Genomic DNA, 16,877 nt, shown 5'->3' with positions numbered 1-16,877 from the left:
GCGCTTTCATTCTTGGACTTGAATCATGTCGTCGTGGTCGTCGTCAACACCATCATTTGCTGAATCAAAGGTTTTTTTTTTCAAACTTCTAATTTTTCCAAATTTGTCTTTAACCCCCGTGTAAGATATTTATCTCCATGACTTGTTAGATGTTAATTCAAGAATTATTTTTCATTTTTTCCTTTTTCTAGACTGCACATGAATGAACACAATGATATGAAATATTATGGAAAAGGATTCTCTTGGTTGATTGCTATTTTCAAATTATTGCTATGATATTGCGCTTTAGCCACTTGGAGGAGAGTCCTAAGACTTGTTAATCTATGATTCATTGAATTGTGCTTTGATTAAAGATCTGTTGTCTCAGAACTCGAGAGGACACACACATCTTCATTTTTCTCAGCGCTTATGGACCTATCCATGCCTCTCAATAGCTTACAGGCACAGTAAATATCAGAAGGTCTTTGTCGAATGGGATTTAACTAATCCCATCTAATCCCTGTCGAGGTCGGCGATAGTGAAGCACTATTGCTTGATTAAACAAATAGAGTCAATGCTTCATCATTCCAAGGACTAAGGTTCCAATTCTCCACTTGGCACTCTGTAGAGTTGCCCACAACATAAATTAATTCTAGAGTTGAACATACTTTTTTATTTAATACGACAGTCACACCCACGATTAGATTACACGAAACTAAATGTCTCGCGCGAGAATTACTAAGAAAAAGAATAAAAACCACATACATGCAAACTCAGAACACGCTTCAACAGCTGATTTCTCAACAGCATCTCATTGGAAATGATTCCCACTAGTAACTAACGTCCACATAAAGAACTCAAACGCCTTCAACACTCAGAACTCCCAATCTGGCAACCCAGGCTTCTTAGGAGGCATAACGCGGTGAATTGGGAACTGCATGCTCCTCTGCAACGTGAGGAGTTTGCTTGGGGGGTGTACCAAGTTCCCAATATTGCAACCCGGGCTTCTTTAAGGGGTGTAACGAGGTCTGAATTAGGAGGTGCAGGCTCCTCTGCTGGACCGCTAGGCTTCTTGGGGTGGAGAATCCAAATACCTCGACAGAATGACTTGTAGTCCACTCCGGGCTGAGAGAAGGTTGGACACTAGAAGGCTTTACTTCACCGGTATTGAGAGCTTCGGATGGGTTAGGCGATATGCAAAAAGGACGCTGACGATGACAACGTGGAGGGAATGGACAGAAACTTCCCACGTCTAAGAGGAAGGAAAAACTTCAGTCGCAATGTAAGAGATGGCACGACAGTAACGAATCAAGAAAGAGAGCCAGCAAAATGAAGTGACTTGCTACCTGTACCACCGATGGAGTACTAGGCGCTCGCTATGAAGATGATCGTGAAGTAACGGCTCACCATGATTATCAAAGGGCAACACACAATAGAGATTCACAATGTGCTTGCTGTGGGTAATTGAGAGCGATGATTTTGCTGCTTAAATAGAGGATTTCTCAATGCTCTAAGTAAAGGTTTTTTGGCTTGCAACTAGAGAGTTCTTTACTAATGTACTTTTATTCTTCAGCAAGGAATCATAGGACCTGACACTTTCATTAAGTACGCATTTACATTGCAGTCCATCTAGAATTTGGCAATGTTTTGGACTCACATTCTAATTAAGTAGAACAAATTCACATTCAAGTCATGCTTAATCTTCTTTTCTTGTATTCAAGGGCAAATAATGGTTGGATGAATTGATCTCAATGGTGTCTATGTCTCATAAGAAAAAGAAACATGTGAAGAATAAGGTAATTTTGCACATAAACCAACTCACACATCCATATTCAGAATTCTTGATGAGGCTAGAGGTAACATGCATTTAGGAATGTGACAGAAGTAGCCAAGCATTGCTTAATATTACAGATGATGATTGGTACATTTTGTAACATGTAGAATTAATCGAATGGAATTTTACGTCAAGGCAACTGGAACTCTCTACAGAAAATGGAGCCTAGCCATGTGATAAGTAATTTGTGTAGGGCATTCTATTGGAGAGGGCATTTGTTTTTTCATGAAGAACACAGCAAAGCCAATTTGTGCTTGCCGTCATATGTATGCACTTTGCAGAAGCAAGAACAAGAATAAATAGCAATAAAACTCGTGACCTGTTTACTTCCTTTTCTTCATCAAATCTAAAGTTGGAGAAGAAAACACGGGACGGGCATTGCTCGAAGACTGAATGGCAGCTTAAACTATTTATTAACCTTGGATGCAGTAGCAATAGACTAGCGTGCATCTAGTTAGTTTAATTCCGAGTCATCAATTGTATTGTTTGCTGAGATCAAAGAGATAAATTGCTCAAATCTCGGATTGCTACCAATATGTCACGGTCGCTAGTTGGTTGTCTGCAATTGTACCTATTGAGTTGATTCATATTTTTGGCGGTTATGCATATCATTTTGCGGGAGTGAGTTGGACGCTTTGTATTCATCTTTACATTCTATATCTGCCCGGCTACGAAGGTACACTCGACCAATACTGAAAGAGCATACATTGAGGAAGAAGTCTCTCATTCAAGACAACCAGATCTTTGGACTGAAATCCTCCCTCAAGAAACTTTCCCTTGTCAAAGCAACAACTCGAAGAAGGTCAAACTCGTCGAAGAAGCAATAAGCAGCAAGGAGAAGCAGTAGCGCTTGTTCTCTGCTAGAATTGCTTGGAAGCGTCTCAGCGACCCGCATGACAAGTCGAAATCTCGAAGGGAGAGATGCCTCTCATTTTGCTCTGTAAGTGTTTGCATGGCCTATGCCACAAGCCACTAGATAAGCGCAGTTAACTGTAGATGAATCTTTCATGAGATAAGAAATTTATATTTTTAGCGAGGTCTAAGCATGACCCATCTATCTTTTGAGCAATTTGATTTTTCCTAATAGAACTAATCTAGACAATAGTGCCCGATGGAAAGCAATGATCATGCTCTTTCTCCTTTGCCCTGTTCCTTCCTGCATTCTTTTCTGAACTTGCACTTTCCATTCAAATTGATTGTCCTTGGGATTCTTGGGATTTTGCAAATAAAGAAATCTCCCCAGGGCATATTTGCTTGAACGATGCAGTCGACTAAGTGCGGCTGAATAAGTCATATTTGCTTCCCCCATGTGCCAACATAAAAGCGGAAGCAGGAATTTTAGGGGCAAAATCCAGGCACTAACAAGGGTAGATAGATAAGACATCCATTACACTGCCAAAAAAAGAAAGAAGGGTTGATATTCATATTTGCTTGTGCTTCAAGAATCATTACCACAACTCTCTCTCTCTCTCCCGCCAACCCACCCCCCCCCCCCCCCCCCCCCCTGCCCCCGTGCCCCCTCTCTATGCATGTTTATTGTAAATAGTGGCTATTGCTCTCAGCGGCGAACCAGATCGAATAAATGAAATAATCTCAAGGGTTGCTTGCTATGTTACATCGTAAGTGACTTGATTTGTTATTGGATCCAACACATTGAATCCCCCTTGCATCTTCTATTCCACAACCACTAGCTTCGTCTATTTCGCATCCCGGACAGTTTTGCTCCCCCCTATGTACATTGCCTGGGCGTGTCATGTTGACGAACATAGATGGGGTACGGCTTCTGCATCTGCATCGTCTGGAAGAAAACCAACTTATCTTCTTCTGCTGGCACCCAACTATCACAGCAACAGAGACGACTATGAAGCAGAGGGATATGAATGTCTGAAGCCAGTGATTTTTATGTGAGTTATTCAGATCATGTCACAGGAACGTGGTTACGTAGAGTTATGCCAAAGAAGCGAACCCTTTCGCTTATAAGAAACAGCAAGCAATCACAGGCGGCCCATATATGTTAAGCTGACATTCAACTCCAGGATCTTCTTGAGCAGTCAGTCTAAGACGGTCGGTGATCCATAAATCATGTTGGAATTTGGTCATGCAGGAATGAGTTAAAGTATTATTTTAAAGCATGAAAAGGTCATTGAACCTCAGGTTGTAGCGTGGATCTACTGGTCCGAGGCTTTGATCTGTCAGGTGATCGAAGAGTTGAAAAAATGAAGTGCAGTTTCGCCCTAGCCACAAAAGGTTTTGTGTCCATCTCTCATTTTAGTACTCCGCATCTGCCTCTTGATCATCTCTCTGTAATTTTTCTTCTGGTATCATTTATGTCAAGTATATTTGTGGCAGTATGAGCAAGCTACAACTTATACCTTTGTTTTCCGGCTCCTTATATCTACCCCAATAATCCGAAGATACTCATGTGAAGGGAGCTATGTTGCTCACCGGATTTTGAGAGTTTACAATCAAAATTTGTTGTAGTCCAGTGAGGTAACAGGATATAAAGTGGCCAGCACCAGCAGCTTTTCTAAGAGAATCCAGCGAGGACAGTCAAACCGGTGTGCAAATTTAGAGAAGTGCCTAGAACAAAGTTCAAAGGCTTTAAGATGGAGGTGATGTTCGCCACAGAGTATATGATTGGAGCATTTTGACATTGATTCATGACTAAAAATGATTCATGGTTAGCTCCTGCAGTCACATTTTCCTGGTAAAAAGTGGAACAATTGCATCTCTGGTCCTCTCTGTCTTAAGGAGGATGAACTCCTAGAGAATACAACAGTAGAAGATATATGCAATTTGATAGGAGAAATCCTTGCTTGAGCCCGACTGTTGAGCAATTTTAACTATTAGCTGGCTCAGATTTTAATGCTGTACCACGAATTACAACAACCAAAGCTTATTTATGCTGATTTGAACATGACAACATGATGGTTGATTGGGTCATGGAGACACGAGGATATAGCTTAATTTGCTTTAGGATGCTTTATAATTACAAGAAACTGCAGGTGCTCGTGGACTGTGATAAGAGATAAGGCGGAATACAGCCATGATATGGAAGGATACGTATATACACTATCTGCTGAGGTAAATCCCCAAGGTATTGCAGATGTAGTATGGATTCCTGGAAAATAAAATATCAGGATGCCGGTGGTTCAGGAGCAGTTGCCAATAGCCTCGACAGTTTGCGTGTTACGGCACTTTGTGCAGGAACCACAACAAAAAACGCACTTAGGCGAAAACCCGTTATGAAGGTGGAGTCGGTCTCTTGAGGGGCCACACAGAAGCCCCCCATGACGGGCGGAGGCGATTCTGGACCACATTTTGATGGAAAAGAAGGGATGAAATCAGCACGGCACCTGAATAAAGTTAAGGAATAGTTCTCTCTTTTGGGGAGAAGGAGATAGATAAATTAGTGGAGAGCACTTTCATATGTTTTTCTTTATATGGTCGCTGTTTGTTTTCTGTGTTGTGTGTGTGCGTGTGTATCAAACAAAGAATGACAATACCCACCCCCACCACCTCTTTGAGACCTCTCTATGTCATGTCCTAAGTAGCCCACTAAATTTTTTTTTTTCCTCCCTCTGTTTCCTGTACGCACCCGACACCAATTACTTGGTCCCTCTCTTTTCTCTTTCAATAATGCATCTTGTCTTGTATGCATCAGACGATGTGAATATCGTTCGTTCATTCCTCCTTTTATCAAGCTTCCCGATCTAGGTTCCGGGTGACTCTCTGAGTACGGTATGATGCGCTAGGACTGTTTCTGGAAGAAGGGCTAAATCTCGAAGCCTCTTGTAGGGTTCCTTCCAGGAATTCTTGCAGTGACTATGTTATGGCTCTGAATGACATTTAGGAATATGGTTTAGTTCAGACAACCCACCTAGGATCTAATAATGCTACTGCGGGATTGATAAGAATGGTCGACGAAATTCTCGGAACATGTTATTGACAATTAATTTAGTCTCATACATGCACTCAAAGATGGGGGGGTAAAAGGACTGGCCCACTTCCTAAAAACACCAGGGAAAATCCACTTGGGGGGTAGAAGAAAAAAAATGAAACGAGGCCATTTCCGGCTTTAAAACTAGCCTAAGGAATCCACAGAACTGGTGACGGTCTAGTCGGAGGATGGAGTTCCAAGATTGCAAGGAACATCTTCCAGGTCCCTCAGAGTCGAATAAGTGTTATTCAGTTGCATTTCAGTAATCGTTTGGCGAAGCCCGCAGGTCTCCTCCTTGAGCTGGGCATTCTCCTGAAGGACCTTGTCGTTGATCTCTGAGACATGGTTCAGCTTGTCCATGAGCTGGTGGTTCTCGTTGCGCAGCCAGACAACCTGTGACCAGAGCTCGTCCAGGTGCCGCTGCTTCCTCATCCGGGACCGGCGGGCCGACTCCCGATTGGATATCATCCTCCTCTGCTTCCGCTCATTGATCAGCATCAGCTGCTGCTCATCCGCCTCATCGGACGTTGAGGGGTTGCTGCTGAAGGAAGGCGAGGGCGCTCCGAGCTCCTGGATCTGAGATGGGAATTGGCCATTGTAGAATGTAGGAGATGGGGTGTTGTAGTGATTGTACGTGTTGGGTTGATCATGGATCATGCTCAAATGAACTGGGAATTGGGATGCGTTTGAGGATATGATGTAATGGAGTCCTGAAACCTCACCAGGCTCCATTTTTTTTTGCACCAGTGAATTTGATTGCTTGCAAATTTTTGAGAGGAGGTGGAATAGTTTAGTTTGTGAGTTTCTCTGAGAGAGAGAGAGAGAGAGAGAAGGAGAGAGAGAGAGAGAGAGAGGGAGAGAGAGGGAGGGAGGGAGGGAGGGAGAGAGACGAGGAGAGTGAGTGAGGAGGAGGGTATGTGGAGGAGGAAGCGGGGGGGTTTTTATAGCCTGAGAAAAGGCTTCAACAGACCCCACTGCTTGTGAAAGAAACAAAATCAAGTTTGATTGTTGCAGAGGTTTAATGAACCCTAGGCCACTTGATTATGAAAAAGTTTACATTGATCTACCAATTTTGTGTTTGGCACATGAATTTTTCCTAAGGGGTTTCAGGTTGTGTCCATTCGAGTACCTTATTTTAGTTCGGGTTTAGTTCTTAACAAGGACCCTTTTGATCTGTGATCAGCACGAACGGCATCGAGTTCGTCTCGCACAGGATTCGTATCACTTCAAATAACAGTCTAGTGTGCATATATCAGGGAGTCCATGTATAGAAGAAGATATGCTTCTTCTCGAGGTCATGCCCTTGCATACAGATCACAATAATTATGAGATGGGGACAAGGCCATTGTGCGTTTGTGAATAATTATTTTTTTCGGACAAAATGTGCTCACATCAGAGAGAGAGAGAGAGAGAGAGAGAGAGAATGGCTTTCTGCGGAAATTAATCATGTTGTGCGTGGTGTTATTATCTGAATGGAGAAATATGATATGGCAAAAAAGAGGGTAATAAATAGTGACAGCCATAATAATGATGATAATAAAAAGAGGAGAGGAATGGATTTTTGGAGAAGTCAATCTCAGAAAGAAGTGGATGGTTTTACTTAACCGTTCTTAAGCCAATAAAGCACTGTGACGTATGGAATAGGATGTGTAAAGAGGTTGAAAAGGTGACCGATTTTACTATATCTGCAGAAAGATTATGTGTTCTAATGACTCAATAAACCACTTCAGTTGATAACACATCATGAGTAGAGTAAATATAAGCAAGTGCAGGTGTTGTTCGTCCAATTCACGGCAAACACATGTCCTGAAATTTTCCTGTCAGATGAAAGTTGACACGAGTTTAACTGGTCAGGAATGACAGCGGCGACTGTAACTAACAAGAACTCAAGAAGCAAAAGGCTGAGCGCAGGAGAGTTGTGGTGTACTATTGAAACATTAATCACGGACCAAAATTTCAGATGGCCTGTAGAAATCATTGGATTTCAGAATTATGGGTGCTTTCTCTGATCAAGTTTTCTGCAGAAATAGCCAAATTAGATGACTCAGAAGTGCACTAGATGCGATATGCTTAGATGACAGACCAGTGAATCATAACGTGTTACCAAGAAACTAAAAGTTCTTAATCTGCAGGTACTGAATATGTCATTAGAAGCATAGAGCATCTAGTTACTCTTTGAGTTCAGCAGAGTTTGGTTTTCTTGGGACTCTGGGTTTGCTCTGTATCATTATTTTCTCATTCTGGTCAATTCCTCCCTGCCCATGAACATGGGTAAGGTTTTGCAGGACCACCTGATTTCGTGCTACTCCGTCCATTTGGCATGTCTATATTGCCGACACAAAAATCAGCCATTTCTAACCAGTATAATTACACAAGCAGAGTTGTGAAAATGGGCATATCTGTAATCTTTCTAGGCTTTCCATTTCTAGAATGTACTGGCAAATGCACCACCCCGCTTCATCAATATCAAGTAGCTTTTTCCTGCGATAGATAGGAGTTGCTTATCAATCTTGCAGAAACCCTAGACATATAATTGATATTGATGACCGAAGCAACCACTCTTTCAAGATACATATATCCATGGATGATGTAGAGAGAGAGAGAGAGAGAGAGAGAGTACCCAAATATAAACTAATCCTATAAAACCAGATCAGATATGAGAACTCAAAAGCAGATAAAAGGAGGGAGAAAAGCTGGCAATCAACTAGTGGGGGCTAAGATGGGGTGTCCAAGTTGCTGCATTTTGATTTTAATTTTACTTGTAAGGACAATGGTTTCTCTTGGCCACTCATTGCTTAGCATAAAAAGGTTACTGCATTTGTTTAAACCCAGAATGATGCCATGAATCGGCTGACCTCAATAGGACAAACCGAAGTACAAGCAGTGCAATTGAATTTGGCAGGAAAAGGATGAAGATGATGTGCTAAGCTTAATATAATGCTTCAACCAAAATACCCAAAAAGAAGCTACACTTAATGGAAGATAGGTAACCAGTTTGGCTGAGATCCATATGGATGCTCATTAACTTAAAAGCTTTTAGCTTGCGAATCTAACACGGCACTAGAGTCCGATAATGCATCTTCTTTATAATGTTAGAAATATATTTGGCACATAGTTCTTGTTTGTCTTATTCTCCATTCGCAATTTCTATGTAACATTTTTTTTGTCCAATGTGCACGTGAGATAGGATGTCAAATTGTTTTCCACATGGGGCTTACCCCGGTCATATGCACAATAGGAACTAAAACAGCCACATGCGCTGTTGATGCACCAAGATATTGATCCTCCTGATGAATTTCTGAAAAGGAAGAATAGCATGGGGGCCCTAGAACTAAATATGAGGTGCCAAATATTTCTAACCAACCCCATTTCCCGTGGTGTGAGAATATGTGCTGTGAATTTGGGTCTGATGTCTGAGTGTAGCATGATCACTTACCTCTGGTCTAATTATTGCCTCGAACATGGAGAAGATTGATCTCCCGGTCTATTCATTTTGGATTTTGACTATTTGGGCACTTGATGCACTCAACTGGTCACAGTCACAGTGAATGAGAAATCTAGTGAAATGGGGTGATGGATTGGGGTGGAAAATGGTGGTGTCAATGTACTTTGAAATGCAATCTTTCCATCACATGTGAAGTGAGTAGAACCACTCATGTTGAATTTGCCAAGATTGATTTAAAAAGTTAATATACCGAATAGTATGATAAACTGTGAGTCAGTATTAAGATAAATAGGTCATGTACAGCGTCCCAATGAGCCAATTAATTGTGTGAATCAATCTTAAATACAGTAAACGAGACATGGATTAGATAAAGAAAAATGCCGTGTAAATGTACTACGAAATGCAATCCTTCCACTGTGTGTAAAGCTATAAAATGTGTCAAATAAACAACGCATGTATAGGAAGATTTGTTTAAAAATTATTATATCAATTGATATGATTGAGACATGTGGATATTCAAGTAAGCGGATTTAGAAAGAACCAGCTACGTCACTTATTAGAGATTTGTACCGTAGTCTAAGTACACCTAATCTCTCTCTGGAAAACAATGCTTTAAAATACTCTCTCTCTCTCTCTCTCTATCTCTCTATCTCTCTCTCCCTCTCCCTTTCTCCCTTTGTGGAAGGAATATAGTCAACAAAATTATGAGACAGATGCAGACCAGGCTTTCATTTCTTGTCTACCGATTGCTCTCACCCTTTGCTTCTCCCTTCTTTTTCCCCCTTTTTTCTCTTGACTGGGAGCTATTCTTTTCCTTCTCGTCTCCGTTCGCTTTCTTCTTTCTTTCACCTTTGAATTCGCTTTGCTTTATCTGTCTTTTTGTGAAGGGGGCGTGGGATGTGGGATGACTCATACTTGCCTTTGTCAAAAGGACATTTATGCTTAGCAAAGCGTAAACTATATAAACTGCTTGGATGGGATTAGATTGAAGTCCATATGGTCAAATCCCGGTCTATACAAATTGGTTTTTTTTTTTTTTTTTTTAACTTGTGTTGGAACTGATATCAGCCATTCCATCGGTTCATGCCTTGTAACTATGCCACAGCTCCAATTTGGCCCTCTGTGGTATCACATCATCAGATATGTTTTCAGTGTTTGTAGTTCCAACCGCATCAGGTGAGTGCGTTTTAAGAGTGATGTTTCTTCTTGGACTTTTGCCCTCTTGCCTTCAAAATACTGATAAATTGCTCAAGAGGTTGATGAAACTACAGTTTGCTGGTCTATAGGGCTAATGGGTGTTTGCTGCGTCTTAAATTTATTTACCAATGAGAAATTCTCATCATACAAATGAAGAAAAAGTAGTAAAGTTTGCTCTATGGGATGAGATCTTTTTCGCCCAGTTAGTGTCTTTCCATTCAAATTACTGATCTCTCTATGGGCGGACATGAAATTTATGTCTAATGCGTAATGATCCATTCCAACAAGGATGAGAATGATCACCGAGGCAAGAGTATTTGGAATAGGTATGGCTCCTAACAAGTCTCTAAAATGAAGAACTGGAGAAAAAAATCGAGTAACACAACAAAAAGGAGGAAAGCACTAGTGGATTACAAACGTAAAAACCCAAATTAACTCACAAGAAACGTCTTCTGACGGAACGACATCGTTTAGTATTAAAACACCATTGCTAGGCATGCTCAAGTGAACACCACAAATATTAGGGGTGATCGATTCTCAGTTCCCAAAAATGGGAACTAGGGACCGGATCAGTTGGTCTTATAATTAGGAACCAAACTGAACCATTGGTCAAGTCCAGTTCAATTAAACCGATCACTTATTTTTTTCTCACTACTCTTTTCCCATTACTTTTTTTTCTCACTATTTGTAACTGGACCGAGATAGTGTTTAGTTCACATTTTACTAATTTTTTTTACGAAATAAAAAAATAAAAAAATGTGTATTTAGTCGGTTTGATCTAATTCCCTCTTGGATCGAAAACTAGACCACTCGGACACTAGTTCACTTTTAGGAATTAGAATTTAGACCAACACTTCGTGGAACTAGACCAAACTAACCAATCCGATTTGGTCCGAACGGTTTTCAATTCGGGTAGTCTGTTTTGTACTCGCCTAACAAGAAGGGATAACCTTATGAGAAAGCACTTACCTCTACATTAAAGGACAAAATAGTGACAGTGGGTTAATCCACATATGTCACTATATAATATCAATGCATGAGCCCCTCCATTAGGTGGCTAGTTCAAGACGAAACTCGCAAAGCTGGTGGGCCTATCACAACCCAATCCGACGAGGGTGTATAATGATCATTGGGTGAAGAGCGCTCAAATAAAGTGCGACTCTTAGCATACCTTTAGAACAATAAAAGGGGTAGAAAACACAATATATAAGAATAGGGGTAAAACTTCCCGAATTATATATGTGAAACCTAGAGGCACCTTTCGAAGTAATGATATCATTCAACATTGAAAATCCGATATTAAGCATACTAGGATGAGAGCATTACAAGTATGGATAATCTTCTACGAATGTGCTTACTTATTGCCAATTGATAAAACCATGAAACTCAATATGAAATGGTCCAAATGAAATTAGTAAATCCACGAGTCTCACATGATTATCACGGTCGAACTTTATTAAGACATCAATGGAGGCACCAACTAGGGTAGAGGGTCCACAGGTTGCTCTATGCTCAACACAAATAAAATTTCAGCACAAATAAGTGGGAAGCGTGTGAGATATCAAGATTAGATATCTCTCCATGAGTGAGTTACTACCGATTTGTTATGAATACTTAATCGGTACATATAATAGGCGAAGATATTAAATATCTTTTGAGAGCTACAATATACACTAAAGAGTCAGTTAGAGTCAGCAATTAGAATAACGATTGCAACAAAGAGGGGAGAAAACAAGAATGCAGCAAGATCAATTACGGGAAATTTAAACTTTTCTATTTCAATTATCATTACTTCGAAAGTTGTGATGGACATTTTCTCAAACATTATCACAAACTACCATTGAAGTGTGCATGATAATCTTCAAAGCCCTTCACATTGATGGGTAACTGTCAAGAGGAAAATGCAAAGTCACGAGATGGCCGATATCTTCACGTTACACTTGACGGAGGGTGTTCTTTTTGCCCTTTTCGATCATGCCCTTTCTTCTTCCAAATTATTCACCATCATGCGAAATAATTGAATGGAATGATTCAACTTTCAGCATGAGACACTGCCCAAGAAATCCGCATGTGGCCACGGAGGGAAAGACTTTGATTTAACGGCTACGCCCTTTTCAGCACCGACCCAAGATTCTCTTTAAACCCTAAAAAGACCGCATTCGAATCTCTCGCACGAAATCACCACCCTTCCCCAAAAACAGGGGATCTGATCCTACGCCTCCCCTATTATTGCGATCCTAGACTCGTAATAATGATGTATCTACCACAATTCAAAATGCACCTAGTTAGAATTCGACCTCGAGAAAAACCCGCTTCACGTTCTTGTGAAAACCTCAAAAAAAACTTGGAGATATCTTCGTTAAGATAAAAATTAAAGCGAAAGTCAAAATCAAAAGTCACCATGCACATGCTGACTAGTTTCTTTGATAATATCCAAGGGAAATTGTCTAGGCAGATTTGGATCTTTCGAAGATGTCGTATCACGCTACTTGGTCCATTTTGTTCCAACCAAATTTGAGAGAAACCTGCTTTATTTCCAAGTTTTACTCTAGGGATCAGAGTCAGCTTGAGGTCAATTCTTAGTTTGGTTCCAAGTTATGCTTCGAGAAACAAAATCGACCGGGATCGATTCAATTCCTCGTTATAAAGTCAAAGTCACTAGTCTTGAAGCTAATCAAGTTTGAGTAAGTTCTTTTGATCGATTTTCTCATTATTTAAATTCGAACCATAGGAAATGTTCTATGTTTAGAACACAGAACTTCATATTAATGAGATTTTAAAATTTAACAAATAAAAAGAAGAATCCAGATGGGTCTCGACTCTGGGTCAAAATTAATTGTTATAATAATTAAGTATGTATTAAAATTACGCGTATATATTTAATGTGATATCAATATTATATGAGGTAGCTTGCACTACCTACTATGGAGGTCCTAGAAAGATTTACTGTCAAAAAAAAAAAATACGCAACAATCATGAGAAAAGAAAAGTAGGTCAGAGAAGAGAAAAACGCGGGCGCATGATAGATGTCACATGTGGGTCCCGTGCTAACAAGCGCGCGTGGGCGTCTGATGCACCATTCCTCTTCCTCATTGCTCAACCTGTCACCTCTATCTCCAAAAGCAAATCTCTCTCTCTCTCTCTCTCTCTCTCTCTCTCTCTCTCTCTTATTTTTCAAAGTTTACCACAACCAGGAAGAAGTTTGCAAAATTTGGGGCAATGTCACTTGCACCAATCGTGCACCCCACTAAGGTGACCCATTGCAAAAGAAATTTTTCATCCATGTATCTTCAATTATGACCAATTAGGGCATAAATCAGTTTCTAATTATATTAGCTCACGAGGTTTAATTAACATGGATGGTGTGGATAGCATTGATCTTGACTTAATGCCAAAAGCTAATGATAATAATTATAACTAGATAGGTTATGGTAGACGGTGTTGTTAGCAATCCCAAGAAGCCACTTGAGATTGAGAATAGTGGAGGTATAGTTGGCTGTTATTTGTGGGACAAGGAAGTTTGCACATATGAGACAATTGTTTCAATTGTTTAAATGGGTATGGAAGTTTGCGTCTAAGTGTTGACACATAGAGTACCAAAAGAAAGAGGCGGACGCTTGGATGTTGCAATTTCACACAATCATATGAACTTCATTAAGCGTATGTATTACCGTCCTTGATCGTCTTAATTATTGTTCAATTACAACTTCCTTCGTGCATGATATCGATAATTGCCTATTCAATTTACCAAAAACATTATCGCGATGAAAATAGGGCCAGAGTAATCGAGTCTCGCAAAAATTGATCCGAACACCACCCGATTGTCTATCCGAAAATAATGACAATTATCTCTCTTTCTCCCTCTACTTTCCCTCTTTTTCCTTTTTTTTCTTTATTGACCAACATCCCCATTTGCTTAGCATCGGTGTTTAAGCAGAATCCCACTTTTACCCCCAGCAGTGGCAATGCAACAAAGATAAAAATTAAAGCATGTATCATCACCTTAATGCACCAAGTGATGGGAATGCGGAGGGAGCAATTTGATTGGATCGCTTGTGTCAAAATTGTCCAAGCTTCCCTCTTACCTAAAAGCCATTTGCACTCCCCTTTATGTCTAACTTTCCATTAACATCAGCAAAGGCATGAAGACAATTGGCCAATAGTGGATAGCCCATCACCAATCTTGTGGTCTCCAAGACCTTCATCGCTAGTCATTGTTTAATAATACCTTATATTATAACATTCGTTAAACGTTTTTTTTTCCTTAAAATCCAAGGTGCAATGTATTTATATGGTCTTTTGGTCTACAAAAAGTCGGGTGCTTCATTTTAATCGAGGGTCATATTTAATTTGCACGCTGAGTTAGAGATGTTTACGTTACTCGGAGCTTATGAGGAGGTCGCAATCCATTGAGATGAGTGGGCTAATTGTGTTTTTTTAAGGTTTAATGAATTGTTTTTGTGCTTTGGGTGATTAAGAGACCACAGTAGTTTGGTGATTGATGGTGTCTTGTCGTTATCGTTGTTGCTAATGCAGTTGGTATCGGATCATCTTTGGATTATCCAAGAACCAAAAGAGAGAGACTGTTTAATAGTGTGATTTAGTTTTTCTTGGGGACTAAATAGAGGCCACTACTATATTTTCCATTTTGTATTTTAATGAAATGCAATGGTCTATTACGGTATAGTTCAAGTTAGACGTGGCCATTTGAAGTTTAGTTTTGACATTTGAATATCAGAGGGCTCTAATTCCAACTGCTCTAACTATCTTTCTTGGTCATTTGAGCAGGCGTCGGATGCCTGAGCAAACCACACCTGGATTCCTCAGTGAAACCATCATCGACTTGATTCTTAATAGTACTATCTTCATTTAGGAAAATTATCCAAAAAAACCTAAATTTATTGTATGGCGACGAATTCAGTTTTAAGCTTTTTAATTGTGCCAATTTTATTCTAAAACCCTTTGATGATTTGTCAATTTAGTTTTTCCAACTGATTTTAAATAGATTAATACCAAAAAAAAAACCCTAAACTATAACTACTGTGATACTAATATCTCAAGCTTTTTTTTGTGTTGCTAAAATCCTAAACTTGCCTATGGTGACACAAATAGCCTAAACTTTTATTTGGGTCATACAAAATCCTGAACTCACACAAGTATGACAAATATATCTTTGATAGAATTGAAATAGAGGGTACATATGTTTATACATGTATAAATTTGGATTTTTGTGATACAAAAGAAAATCAGTATTTTATAGAATTTTTGGTTATGGAAAAAAAAAAAGAGCGAAGATATTTATGTTACGATAAGCATAGTTTGAGATTTGTTGTGATATCTATCCTTTTAAATATTCCCTTTTATCATTCGTATACAATTAGGCGAGACGATCATTTTCTCTAGAAAACTCGAGTCATGGTGATATCATGAGAAAAAGGTGCTTCAGGTATGGTATTGAAGAATGTCCCTTAGATAGGCAGGCCTAGGTGTTGGATACCCTACTCCAATGGCAAACAAGATTACAAAATTCCTAGCGGAAAATCCGGGGGCAAGGCGTCGCGTTATGATTTCGAAAATCCGTGGTGACAGCGAAAAATGTATTCATGGGTCATGCCATGCTCGAGGTGATGCAAAGATGCTGCGGTGTGCGTGCGTTTTGGAAGACAGAGTGTGCTCTAGTAGAGACTTGGAGAGGGCTCTCTACTGTGTTTGCTTCATGCCTCATCATGATAGAGATCGCGCTTTGTTTTCTGCCGATGTCCTGTCCCCCTTTGGCGTTTCTCTTCCCCCAACCTCAGTTCTTGCCCTTTTCTGGTTCGGATATGCACGAGCCGTGATCATTTCTCTAGGCTATTTTTCGTTGACGAGCGTGCTCGGTCAACACGGTAATGAAAGCCTTCTTGGAAAGAACGTGGTTCTAGGCACTGTTGCAGAGTTCGCTTGGGAGCGATTTCTATGTCAAGCACTAGAGATCGACTGTTAGAAAAAGACTCGGCGCCTTGTGTGAACTAGATGCACGGCACGCGTTCGACTCCCCCTGGAAGGCAAACGGCTTGTTTGCACCACCCAATCGCTCTCGCCTTGCCTTGCCTTGGCCTAGTCGATTGGGGCACTACACTTTATTCGTTACTAGCGTATCCTTGAATATATGTAACCAAAACTTTTTTTTTTCCACCCAACCCTGGCCGCAAACCCTTTTCTTATCCTCTCCCTCTCATCTCCACACAAATTTCTTCTTCAACTTTCACGCAGAGGAGAGTTTGAACTAGATCTCTCATTCCCCCCCCCCCCTTTGACTGATTTAGTTCTCTCTGTTTTTTTCCCCATACTTTCCTCACATTTGGGAGCTTTTCTCTTCTGATTTAATATAGATCTAGAAGCTTCCCTCTCCCGTTTCGGTGGGAATTCTACCCAGTCTAGTCTAGATTTGGAAATTTTTGCATGCATAATTTTGGGGTTTCGTTTTTCTTGGATTTGGTTAA

The 16,877-nt window shown here is 40.2% G+C and overlaps 1 protein-coding gene across 1 annotated transcript; it reads right to left on the bottom strand.

The window, feature by feature from the left end:
• Positions 1-5,930: 5,930 nt before the first annotated feature.
• On the bottom strand, positions 5,931-6,485 carry LOC139881813 (basic leucine zipper 43-like). Its single transcript, XM_071866222.1, has one exon. The coding sequence runs from the start codon at positions 6,483-6,485 to the stop codon at positions 5,931-5,933; it is 555 nt and encodes a 184-aa protein (XP_071722323.1).
• Between the last annotated feature and the right edge of the window lie 10,392 nt (positions 6,486-16,877).

This window comes from Rutidosis leptorrhynchoides, unplaced genomic scaffold (assembly GCF_046630445.1).
Source record: "Rutidosis leptorrhynchoides isolate AG116_Rl617_1_P2 unplaced genomic scaffold, CSIRO_AGI_Rlap_v1 contig20, whole genome shotgun sequence".
NCBI classification, from domain to species: Eukaryota; Viridiplantae; Streptophyta; class Magnoliopsida; order Asterales; family Asteraceae; genus Rutidosis; species Rutidosis leptorrhynchoides.
This window is presented reverse-complemented; position numbering and strand designations above follow the sequence as displayed.

Coding starts and splice junctions, on each gene's coding strand:
- LOC139881813 (XM_071866222.1), bottom strand. CDS start 6,485: ATGGAGCCTGGTGAGGTTTCAGGACTCCATTACATCATATCCTCAAAC.